The sequence below is a fragment of the Canis lupus genome, chromosome 3, assembly GCF_011100685.1.
Source record: "Canis lupus familiaris isolate Mischka breed German Shepherd chromosome 3, alternate assembly UU_Cfam_GSD_1.0, whole genome shotgun sequence".
Taxonomy (NCBI): domain Eukaryota; kingdom Metazoa; phylum Chordata; class Mammalia; order Carnivora; family Canidae; genus Canis; species Canis lupus.
Genome location: NC_049224.1, coordinates 86,417,411 through 86,443,947, shown reverse-complemented (window position 1 = coordinate 86,443,947; position 26,537 = coordinate 86,417,411). Strand labels below are relative to the sequence as shown.

The 26,537-nt window shown below is 43.1% G+C and overlaps 1 protein-coding gene across 3 annotated transcripts in view; it reads right to left on the bottom strand.

Annotated features, from left to right (window-relative positions):
• Positions 1–26,537, bottom strand: part of PPARGC1A (PPARG coactivator 1 alpha) — a 639,471-nt gene that overhangs the window by 439,415 nt on the left and 173,519 nt on the right. For 2 of the 3 annotated variants that reach the window (XM_038533573.1, XM_038533566.1), the window contains one exon: positions 16,600–16,664. The exons of the other annotated variant lie outside the window; for it this stretch is intronic. In XM_038533573.1, coding sequence (XP_038389501.1) covers positions 16,600–16,617 — 18 coding nt within the window. In that variant the 5' untranslated portion in view covers positions 16,618–16,664. Of the gene's footprint in view, positions 1–16,599; positions 16,665–26,537 lie in introns of those variants that run through there. 3 annotated transcript variants of the gene reach the window in all.

Here is a 26,537-nt window from a genome sequence, read left to right as displayed (position 1 = left end):
TGGGAAATACTAATTGTTGCCTTCTGTACGCAGTGGAATATTTCACTCCTGTCATTTTGCTGCGCCGGAAAGTTGCCTTCCAAGCCACGCTTGTACAGAGGAAGCGCCAACGTCCTCCAGCACTTCCCCAGCCATCGGGGGAGCAGTAGTCAGGGCATGTGCGGCACCGCTGATCCTCTCCCCTTCGGAGTTCCCGCCCATCACGGCTGCCCTGGTGGAAGAGCTCACTCCTCATCCTGAGCACCGCGCGGCCCGTACATCACGAGTTCTGGCCTCTACTCTGTAGCGCCACACAGCAGCCCTGTGGTCCTCCTCCGGCTCCCCCTGAGGACCTCAACTTCCCCCTCAGTGTTTCCCCAAGGCCTCACCTTCTGAGCGACGCCCAGCACCAGGGCAGAGTCTGCAGGGCTCCTGGCCAGCTGGCCGCACCCAACCTGCATCATGTCCTGAGGTCCTGCCTACGAGGGATAACTTGCTGTGTTCTGGAATGTTCCTGCCTGCCTGTGTGGTTGCAGTTTCCCGACCTGGAACACCAGCTTGGAAGACGCCCACTCTTACCTCAGGAGGATTAAGATGTTACTGTCAGCATGAGGCCGACAGACAGCCCCGCTGGTAGTTTCAGTGGCTCTATCTTCAGTGCCCTTTTGGCCTTTATCTCAGCGTGTCCTCTCCACCCATGGATCTGATTCTGGTCCACATCTAACCACAACCCAGTCTGTCCATTTTACCCCCTAAATAGATCTTAAAATCCCTTCAATAGTCTTGATCTTAAGGAAAAGGCCAAAATCTATAGCCCCTGAAGCCCTGCTCTCTGGACTCCAGGCCTGCTGGTCTCTATCACTCCCTGGGGCTCCATGCTTGCCCCATGCTGCAGCCCTTGCAAGCCACCTGATCGGGGTGCTACCCCCCTCTGCTCCCCTTCCAACCTCAGGACCTTGTTAATGCACACTTTTCTTTCACAGCTCAGAGAAAACCATCTGCTGGGTGGAGAAGCATTCCTCAGTCCCCTCTTTCTACTCAATTTGAGTGGCTTTTGTGGCTATATACATAGACATAGAACCAAGCTCCCTTACATCACTGTATTTATGCAATCTTATTATATATTGATTACCATGAACTTCTGATTCATGTCTTTCTCTTCTATTAGACCTCAAACTCCATTGGTATCAGGGATAGTGTTCTTGCCCCACCATATCTCCAGCTCCTAGCGAAGTACCTGACTCATCACAACTGCCCGTAAGGGTTTTCTGAATGAATGAATGATTCACATCCATGCAACACATCTCCATGACTACAGCTTGCTCCTTAAGGGCCAAAGCTAGATTTTATTCATGTTCGGGTCCTAGCACACAGGGAATCCTCAGATGCCTTTGTTGAAGGGGTACTGACTGCAGATACAGAGAGGCAGATCTCTGTGCCTCTGGCAAGTGGAGTGGGGGGTTTGGCATTGGAGCATCCTCATAACAACGTGCTGCCCATCTCTGGAATCATTCAAGGAGAGCACAGATGGAATGTGTCAGGAATGGTCTAGAAGCAATTCAACCAATGGACTTGATCTCTCACATCCTTTCCAAACCTCATGTTCTATGGTGCAACTAGAAAGAGCTAGAAAGAGAAAGGGAGGTTTGTAGAACAGGAGGCAAACTGTAACACTCCCCAGACAGGAGAGTTTCAGGACAAACGGGATGAGGAGGTTCTTGCTAAGGCTTCTATAACTGCTGGCAGGTAGCAGACCGGAGAGGTTCTGGAAAACATGCGTGTGACGGCTGGAGGACAGATGTCAAAGGTTACAGTCTTAACTCCCTGTCTGACGTCTACTTCTTCCTTCTTAGCCTGGCCCTGCTTTCTAGATTTAGATACAGCTCAAAAGGGACTCAGACTTTGAAGACCCAGGCAGAAAATTGTGCTAGTCACATGGAATCATTTTGACTGTTTTCTCAGCTGTTTCCCAAGAAAACAGATTTAACATTTGTCACCCTCGTTCCTGAATAAGGAAAGCGATTTCACTTTTTCCTCAAGCAAAAACTACAAGGTGGATTTGGCATTTGTGGAGTGCAGAGTAGGGGGTTCGGATTAATGGCGCATCGAGGGTTTCTTTGTTTTTACAATCTTTCAGTATTTTTGCATTCGAGAAGCTAAATGAATTGCCCACGCCTCTTCATGGGGCTTTGTAATAGAATGATCCCACCAGAAAACTGTTCTCGTCCACCCCCCTTCAACACGTCTCCCCATTCTCCCAGTTTCACATCTTTGGCCATAATTAGTCACTTTCTGGAATATAAGAACAGCTGGGACATAGAAGCAAAGGGGAAGAAAACAAAACCAGAACGTGATTAAAGGGGTTCACAGACTGGCCTTTTCTTTCACTGCACATCTAAGTTGACAACCATCATATTTCATCAATCAGATAGCTCATCAATGCAGTCAGATCATCAATTTTTAAGCATATATCATATGCCATATTCTTTACACATATTAGTTTCACTGATTTTCAATTACCGTATTAGTTAGGTATTATTATCCTTATTTAATGGGTAAAGAATTTAAAGCTTAGATGAGCTAAATATCTTTCCCAAAGTACACCAATTAGTGCCAGTTAGTGTTAGAGCCAGGATTCAAACCCAGCTTCTCTGCCTCTACATCCCGATCTGACAACCACATCGGTACAGCCTCAGAGAGAGTCGCTGAGATTTTTTTCATTAACGAAGACCTAGTAAGCTGTCACACTAGATCAACCAGGCACAGTTCGGCTCCTAAGGGGGCATTTGGGAAGGCCTGGCGACGCTTTGGGTTGTCACAAATGGGTACGTGCTACTGGCATCTAGTGAATAGAGGCCACAGATGCTCCAAACATCCTGTAATCACAGGACAACCCGACAACAACAAAAAAATGACCAGGTCCAAGGTGTTCAGAGTGCAAAAGGTGAAATGCCCTCCGCGCTAAGTGCCCCCATTATTATGTACAATGGGTTCCTCTGCCACCAACGTGTTAGGTGCAGATGTGTCTCTGCCTTTTGCGTTAAAAAAGGGAACAGGAAAAAAAAAAAAAAGGGAACAGCCCGTAACTTCCTGATATGATACACAGATGCTTAATAATGCCTGGAACCGCCAATTCTTTTCAAGAATGAAAAAGAACGGAGGAGGAGGGAACAGGAAAAAAGAAAAGGAAAAAGAAAAAAAAAAAGAGAAGGAGAAAACTAACATTAGGAACCTCCACTGCAGCATTCAACAGCTGGGTCACATTACATGGAAATCAGCCCCAGTGACAGCACAACAGGCTGCTTTTGTGTCTTCATGAATAACGCAATGTGCTGGGTAAATGCTTTTTCCCCATTTAGAAACAGGTAGTTAATGAGAATTGAAGTGATCAAATGCTGCGTACCCCAAGGTTACTTACATCCCGGGCCTGGGTGGCCCGGAGCTCATAAATAAAGCATTGGAGCATCTTATTTTAGTTCCCGGTCAGATAAGCAAAGGCTTGCATCATGTGAACAGAGCCCACAGCGCGATATGACACTGAGCCTGCTAATTCCAGGACCTCTTGGAATGTGACATTTCGAGAGCGGTACACTGAGTTCATGCCCTGTGGAAGCTCCGAGGCCCACCGTGCCTTAATTTTCCATCACCTCCTTGATTCAGCAGCTGCAAGAAAAGGCTGTCACTGAGCTGGACTTTAAATGACGCTCATTCCCTACTATGCAGAAGTTAATTTGAGGCACATTTGCAACTTATAACTCTGATTTACTAATTTGCTAGCACCAGGACCCCACACAGCTTGACGGCCCGCCAGCCGGCCAGCTCCGCACAGACCCTTCCCTTGGAAACGGTTGGGCCCAAGTCATGACCCAGCTTGGTAGCTCAAAAAACAGCTGTTGGACGAGGTTGGAATATGGAGAGGAATAGAAGAAAAAAAAATGTCTACTCTTTCCCTCAAATTTTTACATATAATTATGTAATCATATCCCTATTCAGATACTTTGACATAAATTGTGCTTAATTAAATTGTCCCTAATTTGTTGTTTTAATATTAGTTCCTGGTTCGTTTGCTGATATCTGCCCCACAAGGCCTGTGAGCGCGCGCGCGCGCACACACACACACACACACACACACACTACTATTGCTTTGAAAGTCATGAAAATGGTTTCGGTGAATACTTTATTTGACAGAATAATGAAAGATTTCGAAGAGCACTTATTCACATGGTATACAAATGGCTGGATGAATAACTCTAATGTGATAATTTGCTGGTGTTATTGTTTCTTTTCTCACAGACTTCCTCTAATCTGATAATATCAATCAAATAATATATTCTTTGCATGAAAGAAATTCTCCTTACAACAACAACAACAACAAAAACATTTCGCATAATAAATATATTTCCCAGTGATCAGTATTTTACTGTTTCTCATCTGGATCCTGGGATCCCAAGAGTATGTCTTCAATAAATGTTTGTAAACTTGAACTTGGAATAAGACAGATGATCTGAATTTCCTACAAGATTATGTAACTAGTTGGTCATTGACTAAAAAACCACAACCAAATCACCCATGAAACTGTCTTCTGGAAGAAAGGACACTCTTCTATAAGGCATACCTTCTTTTTTTTTTTTTTTTTAATTTTCTTTTTTTAGATTTTTTTCTTTTTTTTAATAATAAATTTATTTTTTATTGGTGTTCAATTTGCCAACATACAGAATAACACCCAGTGCTCATCCTGTCAAGTGCCCCCCTCAGTGCCTGCCACCCAGTCACCCCCACCCCCCACCCTCCTCCCCTTCCACCACCCCTAGTTCGTTTCCCAGAGTTAGGAGTCTTCCATGTTCTGTCTCCCTTTCTGATATTTCTTACCCATTTCTTCTCCCTTCCCCTCTGTTACCTTTCACTATTTTTTTTTATTTTTATTTAAATTCAATTTGCCAACATATAGTATAATACCCAGTGCTTATCCCATCACGTCCCCTCCTTAGTGCCCGTCACCCAGTTTTACCCCAACCCCCGACCCACCTCCCCTTCTGCAACCCTTTGTTTGTTCCCCAGAGTTAGGAGACTCTCCTGGTTTGTCTCCCTCTCTAATTTTCACCACTCAGTTCCCCCTCCTTTCCCTTATAATCCCTTTCACTATTTCTTATATTCCCCATATGAGTAAAACCATATGATGATTGTCCTCCGATTGATTTATTTCACTCAGCATAATCCCATGCATACCTTCTCTCCCACTCCACCTGGGATCTCCTCAGGAGACAACTCCTCTGTCTCTAACCTGCTTCTTAAAGTCTGGGCCTCAGAACGCCTGCTGGTTAGAAATAAAGACCCTTGTCAGGATGCTCCTTAGAAATGGAGATGCCTAGCTGCCATTCCAAACCCATTAGATCTGAACGTCTGAGGGAATCTGCACATCTAACAACACCTGCAGGTGAAAGTGATTTTCTGAGTCTCGAGGACTATGGACTGAGAGGGTAGGAAAAAGAAAGCAAAAACATACTATTAGACAATAGTATTTACATTCCCTGGAACAAGGGATGTAAATGAGATTGTGGAAAATGTGCTCATTAACTCACTGCGTTTGAGATAAACTAATGTCAAAAGTTTCACGCTAAAGATCATTAGTTGGCTAATGCCCTACATCCTCTCAACCTACAAAATAGATTCTGGTCCTCACAATGACTACCCTGAAGTTCTCCAAAAAAGAAAAAAACTGAGTGATATCATGTGTACCAAGGCACAGAAAGAGACACCAGCATGTTTCCATGATATACTTTAGAATAAATTTTCAACAAAAAAGGTTTAAAACAAAGAAAAAAAAAGTTTTCCTAGATAAACTCCACTTACCTACCAAATATGCTGGTTCTTAAAGGTTTTGCTCTGTTTTGCCAAATAATTAACTATCTCTTTGGTTTTCTAGCCCTGCTTATCATCATTGGGATAACAGAGTAAAGTGACTTTAATTCAAAGTTCCAGAGACGGCTCAAAAGTGAAATGGTAACATAATTTACACCAAAGGGATCAGCTATACATTCAGAATCACACCTGAACACCCCCCACCCTGGCACACTGGGACTGCCAACTCCAAACGCCTTTATTAACCTTATTCCAGGCAGTTGCCAGGATTGGCTGCATACGTGTATTCAGAGTGTTTATCTAGCACAGTGCACTCATTCATTATTATTCTGTCTATGGCTGTGGTCAAGTGAATGGAGTCACGGGGCCTGTTCCATCTACCGAAGATTTCTGCCACAGATGAACAGATTTGGGTACATAGACTAGTGTGCCCAAATTCAACTGTCCCACCAACCAAAATGTATGCATTTAATAGGGGAAGAAGTATGGCTCCTGTCTCTATGGCCCCCCCATTCCACCTAACATCTGGTTGGGCATATAGCTTGGCCCCTGGAAGATACACATGCATGACAAGAACCATGTCATGAGGGTCAGATCCAACTGTGGTCTATGACTACAAAGACCTCCTCGCCAAAAAAAAAAGCACATTTTTCTGCTTCCTATACAGCACCATGGATTTCTAGTCCCAGACACTCAGAGATAAGATGGCAGCTTTGCCATAGCTGGAGAGAAAGTGCATCATCTGCAAGCTCTTGGCAAATTCAGATCCTTTTACTTTGTGGCCACAAAGAAGGAAAGTGCCCCATCCTCACCCAGCAACCATCACACCTCTGCCTGGAACCCGGCTGTATTAGAAATTTTACCATGTGGCCTTGGGCAGCTTACTTAACCTCACAGTGTCTTAATTTCTTCAGCTGGAAAATGAAGACGCTACCTACAGCATGGGCACAGTGTTTCAAGGTTAATGCATGAGGCCGATACTGAAATGCAACATTGCAGGGGGAAATGTCTGATTGGGGGGAGAAAGTCAGGCACAGCAGTGCACTTCTGGGTGGTTATAACATACGCACTATCGCGAAACGGGGCCCTAAGGTCAGTAGCACACAGGAGGAGTGCAAAGAGCCATTCGCAATCCACCACCTGGAGTCTTTTATTGTTATAGCCTAGAAGGGTTGATAAGGCAAACAAAGCAAAGGGTTGGGAGCCCTAATTTATCAAACGTATCGATACAGATCTGATATTGACAGGCACCGGGCCACTTTTAGATTCAGATCAATAAATCCATCTCATAATACAGTACAATCCCAACACTTCACCCCCAAATCCATCCATCCAGATATTAGAAATCCATCCTGCTTTGCCTGCAGTCTGTCAAATGTCACCACGGAGTGCTGAAGCCACCCTGCCAAGTCTATATCCTGAACTAAATCCCAATGGAAACTTCCCAGATATAAATAACCACTATGAACATACAGGGAAGAAAAATAGCTATGAAGTTTCACTCTTACTTTTTTTTCCTTTTAGCCTGTGACAAGTAAAAATCATAGAGTTACTCACTCTCCAAAAACAATCTAAAGCCAGAAGGTTTAACCAATTCAATTTTCTAGTCACTGTGACAACTATTTTCATCTGTGAAACAGCGTTTGGGGCACGTTTACGGGCCTAATCCCGCGGCACTTTCACGGGCAGCCCCTGCTGGAAACTCTGACAGCAGTTTCTGTTTCTGGACTCACTGTGGGCAGTAGCATTTGATGACACCCAGGGTCTCGTGGCACGAAGACAGGTTCTTTATTTACAGTCAAAAAGGGAGAAACCTTCCTTCTACCTGTGGCTGAGATCCTAGGAACCGGCCAAGAGGAAATTCTAGTTCAGTAGAAGGTGGGGAAACCCACCCAATGTTTGCAGGGCCTGCGAGAGAAGTATAAAGAAAACAGAAACCTAAGCTCGGACATTGGAGTACCTGGACTTGAGCCATGCAGAGCCAGGGGTGTGCCGTCTTAGCTCACTCATTTCACCTCCCGGAGCCTTAATTTCCCCCACTGTCATGTGAAGTTGGCCATTGTAAGAATCAAAAGCCCCCAGCACAACACCTATCACATAGTCCATGCTCAATAATGATTTGTGGAAACATAATTTCAAACAGAAAATGCTGAGTTCTTGACATTGCTCATTAACCAATGGGTAGCGGGTATTTATGAATGCATACCATCTGCCAAGCACCAACTGGTGGAAATCAAGAGACAAGAGGGATGGATACGATGCTTCTTCTCAGGACAAGACAGAGGAAATGCACGGGAATGGATTAGGAGACCCGTCATTTCTAGACAGAAGGCCCAGATCTGGAGCCCAAGGAGCGGGCACCCACTCCCAGGTTTGGAGGACTGTTGGAATTACCCAAAATTTCTTACCCACAGGTGGCTGGTTTTATTCTGGTTTCCTGCAACATGAAGACTAACTCCCAGGCTCACTTGCCCAAAGAAGGCAAACTCACTTTAATATTAGCCTCAAACAGATTGTTAGGAAGGTAAGTCTGCTGTACACATAGAAGCCTACGCATGGATTGGTTTAGGATTATCTGGGCTTTTAGATTTTTCTGGCCACATCCAAAGGAGAGAGACAGGGGCAGATGCAACTGCCATCCTGGAAAGCTGAAGATAAACTCAAATGCCAGGTAGAGTATTACACTCTCTCCTACTGAATTGCATTAGGCACTGGCATCCATGGGGCGCAGTCTCTTTGAAAACTGTCCTCACGCACAACAGAAAGAAGAAGAGGAGGAAAAGGTGGCAGGGAAGGGGAAGAGAAAATGAAAACTTCTAAAATAGCCAAGAGCCCAGTCTGTCCCCTCCACAGACGCTCAGGGGCAAGAACTGCAGGATATAGGAGTGAGCTTGGCAAGCTACCCCCCTTCCCTTTGCCTGGCGCCCCACCTGCTTCTTCCCTAGAGCTTGCAGGTTTTCCCAGCAACGGCTGGAGGCAGGAGTCCCCAGGGGTGTCTCCAATCGATCCTTGCCCCAGGATTTCCCAGGTCAAGATCACGTGGTGGCCACCGGCAGGACCGCCAACATGTTAGATGCGGTCCCCACTATTATTCCGTTTATAGGACTCGTTTAAATCAAGGTACTTTAAAAAAAATGTAACTATTGTTCTAGGCAATAACATCTGCAAAAGCATGGTTTTGATGGTGCTAGTTGTATTTTCCTAATACATATTAGCATAAATCGTTATTACTAGAATAGCATAGCACAGTGGTTAGAAGCACAGGTGCTGACTGTGTTTAAATCCAGGTTCTAAAAAAATAAATTAATTAAATAAAATATTAAAAATATAAATAAATAAATAAATAAATAAATAAATAAATAGGTAGGTAGATAGATAGATAGATAAATAAATTCAGGTTCTGCACCACCATCTGGGTGATCTTGGACAAGTTTGTTAACTGATCTGTGCCTTGGGCTCATGGTCTGTGAAATAATAACACCTATTTCAGGAACCACTATAAGGAATAAGTTAGTTAATATTTGTTAAACATTTATACCATCTAGAACCTTCTACACAAACAACACCTTTGGGAACACTGAAGGCACAGAAGCGTACACCATCTATTACCTCGAGATGGGCTTACACACTTCCTCTGCTTTGCAATGCTCTGTTGGGCCCTCCCCCTTCATCCAAACACCAGAAACAAAACCAACGGACACACACTCTCATCCCTGCTCTCCTGAACGCCGACCTGTCATAAGGTCCGCCTTAAATGGATATCAGAGTAATTACAACCACTTATTGAGCATTTATTATTCTGCAGGCCCTGTGCTCAGTACTTTGAGTACAACTGTCTAACTTCCTCTTTATTCTTTATTCTTCCTCTATGAGGAAGACTCGGGCTTAAAGAGATTAGGTGATTTTCCTAAGATCTTACAACCAGTAGGCAGGCGAGTCGGGATTCAAACCCAGGTCCACCCACATAACCCAGCCTAGGCATAGCCTCCTAAGCCATGAGACCCCAGCGCCAGAGCCCCTCTTCCAGGGGCCCATCTCAGCAACCAGCCAGAGAGAGCCTTCTTTCCCCTCCCCTTGCAGGACCTCCCCCACTGGACTTAGTCACCACTTTATAACATAATTACTTACCTGTTTGTCTTTCCCCCTCTGTTATTCAGAGTAGTCTTTTCTATGTTAAGCACTTTAGGGAGGAAATCATTTTGAAATTTCCCTAAGTTTGAAAAAGAGTTGCATTATACGGAGCTGAGTTTAATAACCTTTTCCCTACAATTCCAGTCATCTTTATCAACACCAAATATAATAATGTTTTTTGACACAAATGTGACTTGAGGGCAACCTTTCTCTGCACATTACGGGATGACTGTGAACAAACAGATGCCGGAGCCCGTCTCTGGAGCTACTAACTCAGAATCTCTGGGTTAAGGACCAGGAGTCACTCAAGTTTCAGAATGACTGCCTCAGGCAATGGCTCGACATTTGACCCCGCTTCAAACTTCTAGACACTGACTGTGTTTTAGTTCTTGTGTCTGCTTTTCATGGTGTTCCTGACCTCTCCCACCATGCAAGTTGACAGCTACCATTCCTCACTGCCAACTAACAACGCTGCATGAATTTACCCTGTTTTATCTTCTAGCCACCAATGCTGACGTTTCCAAACTCTGCTTTTAGCTCTGGAACACTTCATTGAAAACTGGTTTTTAGGCAGATGCCAATAAAAAACACACAACCCAGAGCTATCCCAATGGAACATGAGTGGTTGGCCTGGAGTCCAACGCTGGTCTCCTTTATCGCCACTGACCGTCATCACTACCACCTATGGTGGCACTGAGGGCACTGAATCCCTCCCCAGATTCCCTACACTTCGTGGAGAGCATTTTCAAAATCACAGAAATAATGCAACTTTCTGGCAGATCTTGCCACAACTTCAGAGACAGATACCTTATCTTTTATAAACATTCAAGATTGTCAGAAAAATATTTTTTCCATGAGAATTTGTCAGTGTAGCCCAAAGTCAAGTGTGTATTCCTTTTTATTGGAGAAGATATCACCGAATTTATAAATAGCCCCTATACTGTACTTGCAAAGTCACTCCTTAGAGGTATTTTTTACATGGAAAAGGATGGTCTTGTATTAGTAATTGGACTACCGTCTACTTTTGAAAGGCTCTCAAAAAAATCATGGTCAAGGGAATTTGCTTTTTCAAAAAAAAAAAAATCTCTCTTCTGTGAAAGAGAATGTCAGAGCATCCAGAAAAACTTTGTAACCTTTAAAATTGTAGATATCTTATATTGGCCATGTTCTAAATATGTTAGTATATGAATAGTCTTAAAATAAATTTCAAGCACTGGTTTTTAAACTTGAAAAAAAAATTTAAGCCAAGTTTTCTTGCTGCTCTTTTCGGCTTTTTCCTCCAAAACTTATAATTTTGAGGTGCAGAATTGAGGAAGTAAATATAACATATGTGCACTAGAGGTGGGAGGGAGGATGTTGTATGTGTGATTTCTCTGGTAAATTAGGACAAGGTTCAAAGTCCTATCTATGGTGAGAGATAGTCAATGTGACTGAATATTGATAATTAATTCATATAGGTAAAAAAAAAAGTGTTCAGAGTGTTCCTTATGCTAATCTTTCCACTTTTTTTGGCAGCTCTGCAATTTGTCAAAATAAAATTGGAGGGAGATGTTCAAAAGCAGATACAAATAAAGCACAGGCATACACATACGGCTAAAATATTCAACAGGTCTGGACTAGGGTGAAGAAAGGAAGGCATCTGAGGTGCAAAATTTAAGGAAGTAGCTGGGGGAACCCTGAGCGTGAGTCGTCCCTGGCGCTGGCACGACTCTGAGAGCCAGGGCCTCCTTAAATGTCACACCCTACGTGTCTTACTTGTTTTGCCCTGGATTGGCCCTAATATTTTCAACCTGTTTTCTCAAACTGATTGTTGCAGTCCTGGGGAGCAATGCTTCAAGTAATTTTCATCCATGCATTCATTCACTCATTTATCCTCCAAACATGTATCGAGTCCCAGCTACGTGCTACGTGACTACTCAGCTAGGAACCCACTCTGCTTAAAACCGTTTTGACTCTCAGATGAAATAATCTTCAGCCAAATTTGCGTCATTCATTTAATCATCTGCGTGTTATGTGCTGGGGACACTGTGACGACAGGCCAGTCCCTGCTAAAATATCTTCCCGTCTGCCAGCCATCGCCTTCATACTATCATTTTTATTGGCATCAGCATCATCCTTTACATGTCTGTTGCCCCAATTTGATTAAACTATTCCAGGACAGGGAATGGGCGTTATTCATCTTTGTTTTTTCAGCCAGCTAACGTTGACTGGGTGCTCACAACTTGCCCTGTATTTTCTCAGCCCCTTCTATAGGTTCACTCAATTCCACCCTGCACCAAGGCTAAGATTCACCTTTCATAGGTAAGCAAACGGGAGGCACTAAGTGTCTTTCCTAGGGTCGCACAGCATGCAAGAGGCCAGGCCAGGATCCTATCGAGGAGCCTAGCTCTGGAGTCTACTATCTCAGCAACTCCACTAAGCCATCCAGAAATTATGACCCAAAGAGCTGCTCCCAGCTCCAAAGGGCACTCAGCCACAGCTTGCTCTTCACCCATTATTACCTAGAAAGATCTAGAGGGCACCAGGGACGCTCTCGGCGAAATGAGCCTCAACTCCCACCGCCTGGGCAGGCAAGTCAGATTTTGGGGGACTTCCTGCTTAATTTCACTTTGTCTAAATATAACCAACTAAAAATAACCCGAAAGCAAAGTGTCTCAGAACCGCCAGAGGAGCAGCAGAAGGCTGCAGGGGACGTGATGTGAAAGATTGATCTCAGCCTCCCTAAAACGCTGCGATGCTTTCCAACATCAGCAAGTTGCATATTGTGATGAGAAAACAAAGTTTCCAATTATTGAAATTCCATAGTGTATTTAATTACGCAATTATCTTATTGTATTAACAAGAGCCGGGGTGCAGCAGCAGCGGTTGCTGAGATTTTTGCAGTGGAGAAGTACAGAATTTATTCTTTCCCTCAGCTGATTGTTTCTCACGAGTCCATCCATTTTTCTGGGATTTTGGAAATGATCCTGTTTCTGAACCGCTTCATTCAGAAATCCAAGGCAAATCGCAACGCACTTTTGCCACTCCGACTTTGAAGCATGACCCCAGTACAGACTGAGCATATTGCAGGGGGAAATGTCTGCAAATTACACCTCCTTTTTATTTTCATTAATCATTTCAGGCTCTTTCCTCTTTTGAAATTCAAATAAATATAATGTAAATATAAATAAAAAACACTTATACAAATTACATATTTTCAGTGATGCAAACACAAATACATTCTTGTTCATTTGCTTAATAGGGACTTGTCCCAAAGGATTCAAGTATCACGCCGCAAAAGCCAGCGTATTTCATCAAAACATCTGAAATAGGTATACTGTGATATTATCATGCACTTCTATTTGCCACAGTTACCCTGGAAAATATTAAATGTAATCATGCAAAATTAAACATTCTATACATTTTCTATTCATTTTTGAACGTTCTCCCTCTATTCCAAAATAGGCTATCACACTTTCAAGTTTATAGGGACAAAAAGTGAATCAAATGTCTTGTTTCTGAAAGCATTATAAGTCTTTTCACTTAGGCCTTTTCATCTCAGAATCACGAGGCTCTTTACATATAAAACGTAATTAATCCATACAGTTGGCTACATCCTACCCCATGGGAAGCCTCCTTGCTGGTAATCACTCATGAAGAAGCCATACCTGCATTTTCTCAAGCTAAATTTGGTCCAGGCCATTAGGAACAATGTTTCATTTACTGGAGCATGACCAAGAGGCACCGTCATAGGTGGGAAAACCTATTCTCCCAAATAAGTCATAGTGAAGAAGCAAACTCTCAATCCATAGATTATAGCCTGGCCTTTGAATTCCAATTTAATACTTTTTAGCTATAAGATGATGGAGCAAATCCCTTCACTTCTCTGTGCTTCAGTTTTTGTGGTGGTAAAATTGGGATGATAATAGGACCCATCCCATAGGGTTATTGGGGGAATGAAAGGAGTTCATGCATATAAGTTATTAATAGCATTAACAGTTGTCACCTTGTTCCACCTGATACCTTTCAAAGCCACTTCACAACAATGACCTCACTGGGGTCTCCATCTTCCTGTGAAGAAATGGAAGCAGATGCTCTTGTACCCATTCTATAGGTAAAGAAAGTGAAATCCAAAGAGGGTTCTAGCAGTCAGGACTAGAACTCCTGGAACCTAATCTAGTCTTCATCCACTGCTTGTCTTTATATCCAGAACAAACTGACTCAGTGACCCAGACGGATCCCTGCTTATTTCGGAGGGGCAGGGGAGGTGCACGGGGAGGGGGGTCTTGTTTCTAACAAGACATGGGAAGCATTTTGTTGCCAAAGCTTGTCTTGCATAGCAAAAAAGACCCAGATCAGCAGAAGACACATCAACAAGACTGCCTTAATCATGATTTCTGCTAACTATGAAATGTAAGTTAATTTCATGCCTTGCATTCACAGACAAAAAGGTTCAGGGCTGTTTAAATTCTCTTCAGCCCAATGACAGTTAGTAAACAGGAGGCTTTCTGTTCTAATGCTTGAAATCACCCTTCGTATCTCAATATATTATTTATGCACTCAGCTTAAAATAAACAGCAACTCCGAAGTAGGTGAGTGGGCTCATCTAGTACGAACTTTTTTTTTTCTTCACTCTGACAGTTACTTTAAAACATCGGTAAACAACCTTAATTCACTTCTAACGAATTAGTAGGCTACTGCTGTGTCTCCAGGAGGCAAGTAGATTGTATTATTAACCAAAACAACTTTCTCTCTGTCAATCATCTGCACCTCACTGAGGGATGTGGGCTTTGCTGTCTTATTACTCAAACCAATCCATGGGTGCATATGATTCCTGGCGATTTCTTCGAGGTCATTCTCTTCTGGATCCTTGATTAGATCTCTTGACTCTGGGATGCAGAATGGGGCCTGGGGAAGGGGATTCTCAGTGCTGCTCATTAAGAGAGATATAGATACATGGGAGCCTTTCGGAGGGGTAGAGAGTTTGGAAGTCATGGTACGTGAGGTCCAGCTGTTGAGGGAATAAAACTGACAAAGAGGCCACCTTCAGGAGACCCCCTGTACTACCACCAAATAGTGGAAAGGGTGTCACTTTGGAGGAGAAAGTCTTAATTCCTTGTAGATGCAGACAGTAAAACTAGAACCATTGTGTGGAAGATCCATGAGGGTATTCTAGGTTAAAATCAAGAAAGAATCCTGAAACTGAAAAGAGGAGTCACCTCTTGAGGTAGTAAGTCTTCCTATAGAGGTTCTGAGGCACCATCAGATGGAATATTTAGAACCAGCCAAGAAACAGCACTAGATGGGACATGTATGGATCTTTCCAGACAGAAGACCTTACAACTCCATGAATCTCAGTAAAACAGGCTTTAATAAGCAGTCACAACCATTTTTAAACTCTCTCTGTTAGGAGATTTTAAGTGGTGATAGCTATTCTTTAAAAAAGGAAGGAAGGAAGGAAGGAAGGAAGGAAGGAAGGAAGGAAGGAAGGAAGGAAGAAGTAAAGGAGGAAAGTCGAATGAGGACTCCATGTCAGGCTTCCCGACATCCGTCACTTCTTCCTTCACCTCATATCCGTCCAGCCTTCCCTCCTCACCTACCTCCCTGACTCCCATCCCCTCCCTCCCGCCCTCCCCTCCTACCTCCCATCCCCTCTCCCTCCTCCATCCCTGCTCCCACCGCTCCTCGCCTCCCCCTCCCTTCCACCCCCCTCCACTCCCAGATCCGCAAGACCAAGAAAGAAAGACCCCCAATCGAAAGCAGAGACACCATAGCACTGGGCATGTCACTGACCTGTCTACTCCTTCACACAATGCCAGGGCATTGGCTGACCTAGCAAAATAAAAAGATGTACCATTCGGTGGGGAAAATCAGATGAAGCAGTTGCTTTAGTATTGTTCCATTTTTGCCTGCTCTTGGGCTTGCAACCCTTGGCCATTCCGTGGGCAGGAAGCCACTCCCAAGTCACCTGGGCTGTAACGTGATCCAGACGACGTGATCCACACTTCACTCACCTTGCTAGTTGGCCTCCTTCCTTTATCCCAAGTCTGGAAACACAATACTTCGCAACTTGTCTAAGGGATGTCTAACCTAGTTTCATCATTAACAAAACATCGCTCACCTCAATGAAACATTCAGTCTCTCCCCAAAAACCAATCATCTCTTTGATACACACACTGACTGCTCAAAATAGAGTTAAATGCATAATCAAAAAAAAGAGAGAGAGAGAGAGAGAGAGAGAGAGAGAGAAAGAAGAAGAAGGAGAAGGAGAAGGAGAAGAAGAAGAAGAAGAAGAAGAAGAAGAAGAAGAAGAAAAGGAGAAAGGTGAGGAAAGAGAAAGAAAGATACGTTGCATTCATATCCAGAGTTTATATCAACATGTTTACACAATTTGCAGACATGTAATCTTCCAAATTGTCTGGAAAACATTGCCAAAATATTTTGGGGAGGTGAGTCAGGTTTTTCCACATCCAACATATTGACAAAACATTAGAGAGTTCAGAAATATTAAATTCCTCAAAGGAAGTCAGATTATCAATCTTTGGGTGTGAAACTTGGTGTTACTGTTTTCCTAATATGGCAAGAGCAGACATCTGGTATTTGCACTTTGGAGTAATAGAACATAACATGACAATAATGTGTTATACTTACAAAGTACCCTTCATCCATGGGGCTCCAATTTTACCAATATTAGTTCACTGATTTTCGCAAAAAACCTGAAAGGCAGAGGGTAGGTTTGTGTTACCCCCACTTTGCAGATGGGGATATTGAAATGCAATAGGCCAATAAATTATTGGTCCATTACAATGAGAGAATTCAATAACAGAGGACAAGATTTATAAATTTTCTCCTTCCCCATCCCAATGCAACTTGACCACCCCTCTTTCCCTGGGGGACCGTTCTTTCCCACGTAATTTCCACCACAATCTCAATGTATTAAATACATTTTTGCCCACGGAAGACAGTGCTGAATGTAACCCTTGGTCTTATGAGCCCAGACACCAATATTCCCTTGAAACCAGAGGAGAGGTTAGAAAAATTTCCCATATCCAATTTAAAACATGGAGAAAAAAAATTTAGATTGACAAAATACAACCATCCAACTAAAATTTGGCCTGAAAATAATGTTACTACTGTTCAGTTTGTTACATGCTTATGTTCACATGTCAGCATATGGACTTGTCTTTAAAAATGATTCCAAGGAAGTCAGAATGCTTCAGAAGTACTCTCGCCAACAGCATTTTTAGAAGGGTGTATTTTTAACAACCCTTTCTAGGACACCCCATCCTTTCTACCACTCTCTGGCCATTTATTCACGCACTGAACAAATAATCGATATTTAATATGTTCTTACCACATCTAAGTTTAGCACTGCGTGTGGTTTCTCGGAGGACACAAAACTGTGTATGACACAGGTCCTACCATCAGGAAACTTACAGTTCTATGGTGTAATGATTTTAGTACAGTGACAATCACTCTGTTCTAAAACTCTCCAGAAAGATCTGACAGTTTCTGGACACTCTTGGTGAGTCATAGACACCAGTCCCAGAAAGATGGTTCCTTCGGGGAATAGTCTCAAAAAAGATGAGTCTGAGCTCTGTTTATGAGCCATACTATTTGGGACTACAGAAATGCTAAAAGATGTATCTTCTCCAAATGTCTGACCCAGAGTCTTCCCAAAGTCCATGATTTGAGGGTCGTGATGTCTCATGACCGTCACCTCTGCAGCCACACTGGCCTCTTTGCTCATCCTCAAATACCCAAGAGCGTTCGCACCTCGGGACTTCTGCCCTTGCAATTATTCTCTTTGCCTGTAACAATCTTGCTGAAGACACATCCATGACCTCTGCTCATATACCTCCTCAATGAGTCTCTCCCAAACACTTGTCTAACATAGTTACAACTGGTCCCACTCTGTCCCCTTATAACTTTCCCTTTCTTCATGAGGCTCACCACCACCTAATAGCAAATGGTTCATCTCCTTGTTTTTCTATGCCCCCCTAACCCTCAACCAGGATATAAACTCCGTAACAGCAGTGACGTTTTTGCTCAGTAATAAATCCCAGGGTCAAGGCACTCCATAAATATTGGTTGAATGGATGACTCGCAAGGCTGGACTGTGTGCTGCGCCCTTCCCTTATATCTTCCTTCACTGGGATACCAAAATAATTACTAATAAATGAATTTCGATACTGGATCATAATAGATTTTTCTCACCCAAAAGAAAAAAAAAACTCCACACCCATTGAAATGCTTCTGAAAAATATAATAAACACCAGTTTTTATCATCTTCCCTTCTCTTGATTGCTCAAGTACTAGGCCAAGAGTCAGGTAACCTTGCTCTCTGGCCAGTGCTCCTGGGCCCAGCCCCTGGGCCTTTCTTCCCCAGTGATAAAATAAGGAAGCTTCAGAAGCTCATTTCCAAGGTTCCCTCTGGTTCGGAAACTATGGAGATTGACACATAGGTGATGGGCCAAATTAGATTCAGGTTTTTACATCTTCTGACTTAATATCACTTTCCATGTGTAAGCTTATCTCAAAGGTAGCACGGTCATTTCATACTAAGTAAGCAGGAATCCCAGAGGGAAGGATTTTATTATCTGACTATATCTACGAGCACGCCGATTTAGGACAAACACCATGGATAGCACTGAGAACCTGTCTCCCACCCCATCCCCCACTATCACACCACCAACATACGACAGACATGCAAAGCAAGATGCCACCTCAGCTGTTTATGACATCTTGAGTCACACACACTTCACTGGGGTCTCTAAACAGATTTCTTGTTTACTTGCACATTAATAAAACTCGCACCTTCGCCAGTCAGAATTTTTTTCCCCAAGCATCTGAACATCCAAAGAGATTTAGAAGCAATTAACATTCACGAGTAACAGAGCAATCAACATGGGAATCGCTAATGGGGCTGGACAGGATCCAAAAGCAGATATTAGGATAATAGTGAGCCCCTGACATAGGTTATGGTGTTAATTCTGGAGGGCAGACTCCTGGTATGTGTTCAGCGGCTTTGTGAGGCTGCTGGCACAGTCACATATGCCTCTTCTATATATGGTTCCTAGCACCCTACAACAGACTTTTTTTTTTAACTGCTACCGAAAAGAAGGCATTTTTGCATCGTTATAACACAACCCCTAGCATTAATGGTATATATTGAATTCAAGTTTATTTTTAAATTGCCTACCTGACAAAAATGTTAAAATGTCATTTTTTTCCCCGCTTTGGGTCTCTAGACTATCTTCACCTGTTAGCTCTTGTAGCTAGAGGCCACAAAAATAACAGCTATGAATTTCCACCTTGACGCTTCCCCAATAACTTTTACCACTTACTTGTGTGCACACGGGTTCATACAACCCTTGTACATAGAAAGACACGGACATTCTTATCCCGATGAGCTCTACACTTGCCTCCTTGTCAGTCTTCCTGACCTGTTTTCATAAATATCACTCCAGAAATCAGCGCCCTCCCCCTTTCTTTTCTGCCCGAGAAAGTCTCTGCGTAATAGAGAAGGTTTCCGCTGTTACTCTGCCTGCTTTCCATTTTCCTGCCTTTACCTCTGGTCAACTAAATGCATCTAAACAGCCGAATGCTGAGCACATCTATCTGTACCTCCCCTCAGACCTCGTCCCTGCATACTGGCCCTGGCTCTCCTTCTTCCTCACCCTCAAATGTAGACGACTCCACGCAGAGTCTTCACCTCCCCAGATCCACATCTTCCTCTGAATCCTCCCAGAGATCCCCTCCAGCCCTTCTCCTGGGTCACATGGTCTCTCTCAGGACAAACACCTACATCCCTAATCACAGGATACCTTTCCTTACATGTGGATGCTGAACCAGAAAAATAGGCAGAAAAACTGTTTATTCGGCCTTTTTTTTTTAAACCTAGGATATAATTAATCAGAGCCTATGATGATTGGCTTCATTCTGTGGGGCCTAAGAAAATAAATTTGTTCCAAGGCAAGGCTTTTTTTCAAGTCCTTTAGCATTAGTAACCTGTATTTAATTGGATAACACCATTCATTTTGAGAAGACTATTTTTCTAGCTATTCTGTTCCATTCATGCTCTATTCCATGCCTTTCTCCTTCTACTTTGCTGTTTTGGGCTATTACAGGGATCCAGGGTTTTTTTTTTATTCACCTCCCCACCTCCAACACGCACCCATCATGAAAGCGGACCCCTACATGAAGCTGTGGTTTATTTCCTGAGTACAACCGGCCGCTGAGACACAATCTGCCACCACCCGGTTGTGTGGGCTAAAAGCCTGTTTTGACAAAGATTTTATACAACAGAATCCAAATTAAAGGAAAGTTATCAACAGACTCATACTTAAGAATCCCTTACTTTATCTGTGTGGCAAGTCGCTTCATATTCCCAGCGCCAGCCCCACCAGCCCCACAGCCAAGAGACACAAGTCTCCCAGGGCCCCTATGGCACACACGTATCTCCATCATCACCTCCCCAGTCCCGGGCTCTGTCCCCACCTCAAGGGGCAGCAATGGAGATTAAAGTGGCTGTGGTAACCCGATCAGGGCTGAGCATGCTGCAATCTCTACCCTTTGGTCCGTAGGAAAACATTCTGGCAGAAGGCCTTTCAGCGGCGCTCTGCATTCTTGGCGGGTCCTGTGCTACTCTGTTACTGAAGAGATTTGTGCTGTGACAGCAATGGGCACAGAGTGGCGACTTTTCATATTGTCCCTGTGACTCTATACCTTCCTGGACGCTAGACTTTGTAGCTGTTTCTGCCTTGTAAACAGCCCCTGTGCCCATTAACCCGGAGTCCTTCAATATTTGCTGTGCTAGAACAGCTAAGGATGGAGACTTCCTTTATTTACAGCCCTAAATAGATTTTTAACTACTCCTGAGAGAGAAGCAGGTGAAAACAAAGCAATTGGAGGAATTTGGGGAAAGTAGAAGCAATGGTAAAAACTTGTATTTGACCATTTATTCTTTCACCAAAAATTTACTGGGTCCCTAGTCCAGGTTTACAGGAGTGAATAAATGACCTAAAGAACTTTCCCCCCGATGAGTTCACATCCAAATGTGGGGAGATACCCTCTAAGCCAGTAAACAAGTAAACATAGATGTCCAGTCATGAGAAACACTATGGAGAAAAATAAAGCACAGGAGGCCAGGCAGTGTAAGGACATGAACCCACACTTCACATAGCATTTATTTCTCCATGCCATGTCAATAAACATTTGTCACCAAGCTCCTGCTACGTTGAGGGCCCTGGGATGGATTCTGGGGAAGCTGGCATATCAATGAAGAGAGAGAGATGGATGTGGACATCGGTACATACACACCACTCGCTGGATTTCCAGTTCTTTTCACATGAGGGCTATGTAGACTTCACCAAGAGAGGTCTGTGTGTGATGCCACACTGTCAACAGCAGTTTCTTTGAAAGGGCCATCAATGAATGCCACTAGGGGCCCCCAAAGTGGGCATGGCACAGTGGAGCCCATGTCTGATTTGCTGAAGGACATGAGTGTTCGAAGCACTGAGAGCCCAAGAATGGGGTGGGCAACCCTAGGCCTGGCTCAGCTCCAACACTCACCTCGCTGAGTGGATGGAGGCAAGTTCCACTGCCTCTTTACCTCCTACAAAATGAAAATCAGGCTTCTGTGGAGTTCAGAAGCGGTAATGCAAGGAAAGTGCCCAGCATCATGCCTGGCACAAATCTGACATCTGAGTGATTGCTTTCCTTGGCTCATCCTGAAGGAAAAAGGATACCAGAAATGCAACAGCTCCAGACTATGTACCCAGAGTAAGTATACAGTAACTGCTTTTGCTTATTTGTCTTCTGGTTTTTGTGGCCAAGGGGCTCAAAGAAATATAAGTAGATGTTACTCTTAAAAGGGGGGGGGGGCGGCATCAATCAAATAAGTTTTAGAAACAAAAAATAAAATGAACTAACACAAGTCTCTTTACTTGGGACCCTCCTGTTCTGTAACGTGCTCATATGCATCACTTGTCTCCAAGAAATAGGAGCAATGGGATGAGTGTTTCCCAGCTTATTTAACTGTGGAACCCTTTGACATGGAAAATCACATGTGACAGTGTTCAATGGAAGGGACTTTGGGAAATATGGCTTTACTCTAAGAACAAATGAATCCAAAGATGAGGAATATATACTGTATTTGGTTTGGCTGTGGTCTGATGGCTTTCTTTGAAAAGGCAGACTTGGGCATATTTTCGCAAACCAAGAAAGCCTGGTAGCAGTGTTTCCTATCCACTGGACCACAGCAACTTCTCCTCTCCTGTTAAAGGAGTCATTATTCTGGGGCCACAGTGCATAGGAGGGAAGTGTCAGCAACATCTGAACACTTCTCATTCCCTTGGACAGGTAATTCCCCTATTTTCTGCAATAAATGGGCTCTTAAAACGAGTTTTGTTAATTATTCTCTTGAAAGCCAAAACCTCTTCTGGCTACACTGGGGAAACCTGCTGCTTAAAGTCACCCTGGGTTTTCTATATCATCCAAATGCTTCCCAGTGAGTGTGCATGACTTTCATAAACAGGAAATCAATGGTGGGGAAAAAAGAAAAGAAATTCTATAGGGATGTGTTGATATACCATGATTAGTGCAAAAATTACCTACTTGTACATGAAGATTTTTATATATGGGGCTTTCCATGAAGATCTTACTTAATGTTACAATACTAGATAGATCTGAAGTGGAAGTGGTAAACAAAGAAGACAGTAAGGCCCAAGATTATTATTCCTCACAGGCTTAAAATGCAACAGCAGACAGAGAGAATCCATGTGATTCACTCACATCCTCTGAGGTAAGAGAAGAGAATGTTGTAGGGAAGGAAGGAAGGAAGGGAGGGAGGGAGGGAGGGAGGGAGGAGGAGGAGGAAGGAAGGAAGGAAGGAAGGAAGGAAGGAAGGAAAGAAGGAAGGAAGGAATGGGAAAAGGAGAGAGGGGGAGAAGAGAAGGCAAGGGACTTCCTTTTGAAGAAAAAAAGAGATGAAAAAAAGAGATGAGAGAAGGGTTTCTTCTTCTCCCTCAGATTGTCCAGTCCAACACATAGAAGAATTAGAGAGAGAGAGAGAAGGCAAGAGAGGGGGTAAGCAAGAGAATTGTTGAGAAGCCTAAGGTGGGGGAGGGGAAACACAAGCCCAGAGATTAAGTTGACCCAAGTCAATACAAAAGGCTTTGTGCAAGGGCTCTGGCATTAATGGGATTTGGACCGCTAAAGCCCTGAGAACCAAGTACAGAACATAACCATAGATGCCGGAGTTATTTTTGAAATGGATGTCTTAAGTAATAGGACGCTTAACTCGCAGGGACACTCAGAGCATTTTGCATGGCTGCTGCCAGCTGGAGGCCTGGCTGGGAAACTGGCTGGGACCAAACCAGAGCTGCCCGATTAACAGCAGCCTCCTACCTGGGACAGAAGCCACCAGGTGGTTTTAACCCTTGGGTGTGCCACCTAGGAGCTGCTTCATGTCATCATAGCAGCGTGAATGAGCCGGACTGTTGAAGCGGGGAGCAATGCAAATGATGGAAGTGAGGGGGACCCTCTGAACCAAGGAGTCTCGGGGCCTTTGTTTGAGAATCAAGCATTCACTCTTTCCATCAGTCTTTCGTCGGTGCCTCCGAAGTGTCTGGAACCATCTGGGGTCTTGCAGACACTGTGATGAACATCACCAAGTCTCTGCTCTCAAGGAGCTTACATTCTCCCGGAGGAGGGGGAGCCAGCAAATAAACAAGAATTTCTGTTGGTTATAAGAGCCGGGATGAAAAGCAAAAAGGAAAGAGGGAGAGAGCGGGTCTGTGCTGGGGGAAGGGAAACTGTGCTCAGGGAAGGCAGCTCTGAGGAAGGAGCATGTATGCAAAGGCTTACAGAGCAAGGAGGACCCCTGACCCCGCAAGCTCTGGAGAAAGAACAGTATAAAAGAAGAGGATGGCTGGTTCTCTCTCCAGTAGCTTGGGCCACCATTGCTGGGGCCTCTCTTCCAACCAACTCAGATTTCAGCCATGCTAGATTCAAAAGCACACAGATATGTTTAAGATCTCAAATTGCATACTATGCCTGCTAGGGAAAATACGTCCTGAAACTCAGATATTTTTAGAATGGTCCACTTCCGTCTCCTCAGGTACTTTCCAACAGAAGACCCAAAGAGGCCAGGTACATCAGCCTCTTCTAAATACCTGAAACTGCATTCATCAGCCACTTTTTAAAAATTGGATCTTACTTCAAAGCTGAATGACTTGATTACTCCCATAACAGAATACATTACGCTGATTACAGGATTATTCACGTGCCATTTCCAAGAGGTTGGGCAACATTTCTCAACATTGCACCCACCAACAAACAGAGTAGTGAAAGTGGAAAATGTAATGCTAATATTCAAATGCCCTCCTTGTCCTGAGACCATGATAAAATTCCTCTGCACTCTTTCTTAACTGATGGATGCTGGAAAAGGAAAGGGGGGGTGATTATTTTCAGCATAATACAGCTCAGAGACCGAGCCAGGAGGGGCCCAAGGATGAAGTTGTTTCTATGATCCGACACATATTAGGCACTAAGTAAATATAGATGTTTGCCCCGTCCCCTCCCCTCTGCCTGCCAAAACCTGGAATACTGATTTTATATCAATAATTTGCCAATAACTTATTCATTGGTTCATTTTTTATACCTGTCAATCTAGTGCTATGTTTTCAGCCTGCTGGCAATTGATTCACAAGAATGGCTTGGGGTGAGAAGGGGTGAGGAGGTGCAAACTTTATAGCCATGATTCACTACTAATCGATGATGAGCATTTTATGCTCAAGACAATCAAATTCATATTATTTTACATTTTAAAAGTTTTTAAAGGAACACTTATTAAAAGCCAAAATGAAAATAGGGCATCATCAGTTCAAATAAGCCATAAATTAGACAAAGAAGCATAATTCCACTGAACACCATTTTATTAGCTAATCAATGTGTCATTTTTTTCTATTGGCATCTACTTACTGTCATGTAATTTCCATAAGGGCACCATCTGTATTTATAGAAGAATTATCTTTGTGGTGATCTAGCAATCTACAAACAACAGTGATATTTAACTTTTCTTAGGGGATCAATTTTGGAATTGGGTTAAAGGATTTATAAGTCTCTTTTTCATGATGAACCTTTCATAATGAACTTATTCATACATCCCTGTGATGTTAGGAGCACTTGAAACAAAAAACAACCACAAAAATGTGATTTCGATTTACTGAAATGTAAGGTTCTAGGTGTTGACATGTACATTTTTTAATCAAGCAAGGTCAATCTGTTACTATAAGGTCGAGTAAAACATTCAGAGACAAAATACTTTCTTTTTTCCATTTTGGCTGTAAGGATTAGTTAATTTTCAGTGTGATCTGATTTGATGTCCGTGGGTCAGAGAGACCCCTGTTTAGCCAAGGTCACTGCTGTGCACTGAATCAGGATCTGGTCCAGTCACTCTTATATGACACATGGTCAAACCCTGCCTTGTCCAGTTTTTTTTAAGGTTTTTTAAATTTATTTATTCATGAGAGACACAGAGAGAGAGAGAGAGAAGCAGAGACACAGGCAGAGGGAGAAGCAGGCTCCGTGCAGGGAGCCCGATGTGGGACTCGATCCCAGGATTCCAGGATCACGCCCTGGGCCAAAGGCAGGCGCTAAACCACTGAGCCACCTGGGATCTCCTGCCTTGTCCAGTTCTTAATGCAGCCTTGCAAGTGCAAGTCACCAGCCCAGTGATGGCTAATCCTGCTCATAGGGATGAACCAGCAATACTCTCATCACTGGCAGAAAAAAAGCTCATAATAGATGCCCTTCTGTTAGGTACAAACTTCACTAATGAGTGACAAAACATGGATGCAGGGAGAGATTTGTTTAAAGAGTTTCTAAGAATACCAAATAGAACCCCAGAGAGAACAATCTTTGGCTTCACAAGTTATATTACTTCAGTTTTGAGTCAATCCAAAAGAGCAAGATGCAGTTTGGGAGAATTAAAGACAAAAATCTCACTCTTGGTTAGGATGCAAATTTGTCCACAAATAGTCAATTACTTTGTAAATTTAATTTTAAGCAGGATTTAAAAGGATTATGGTTAAAAATGTCTATGACATCCTAACCAACAAAATAAAAAAGCAAAATACAAACTGTTTATACTTCATGGATTGATTCTTTAATTTGCACATATTAGTGGATCCTACCATATTTTAAGTGCTATATCAAATACCAGGCATGGTGAACAAAGATTTAGTCCCTGCCCTCATGGAGCTTACTGTCTTTTTTTTTTAAAGTATGTGTGAATGAATAATTGAGTGAAAAAAATCACCAAATCACATTAGTGACTGAATTGAGATATGTAACTATGCCATTTTCCTCTCTGTCTAATATAGTTTTATTGCTTTTTAAAATCTAAAACATTTATTGATTATTATTATTATTATTAAATAATTTGATTATGCAACAGGACCGGGAAGTGATCTTTCTGGATATTGGCTTTTTTCTTTGTTGTTTGTTGATCTCTGAAATGTTAACATTCAGAGAAATTTTGATCATCAAATTTTTGAAATATACTATAAAATGGAGAGCATTCA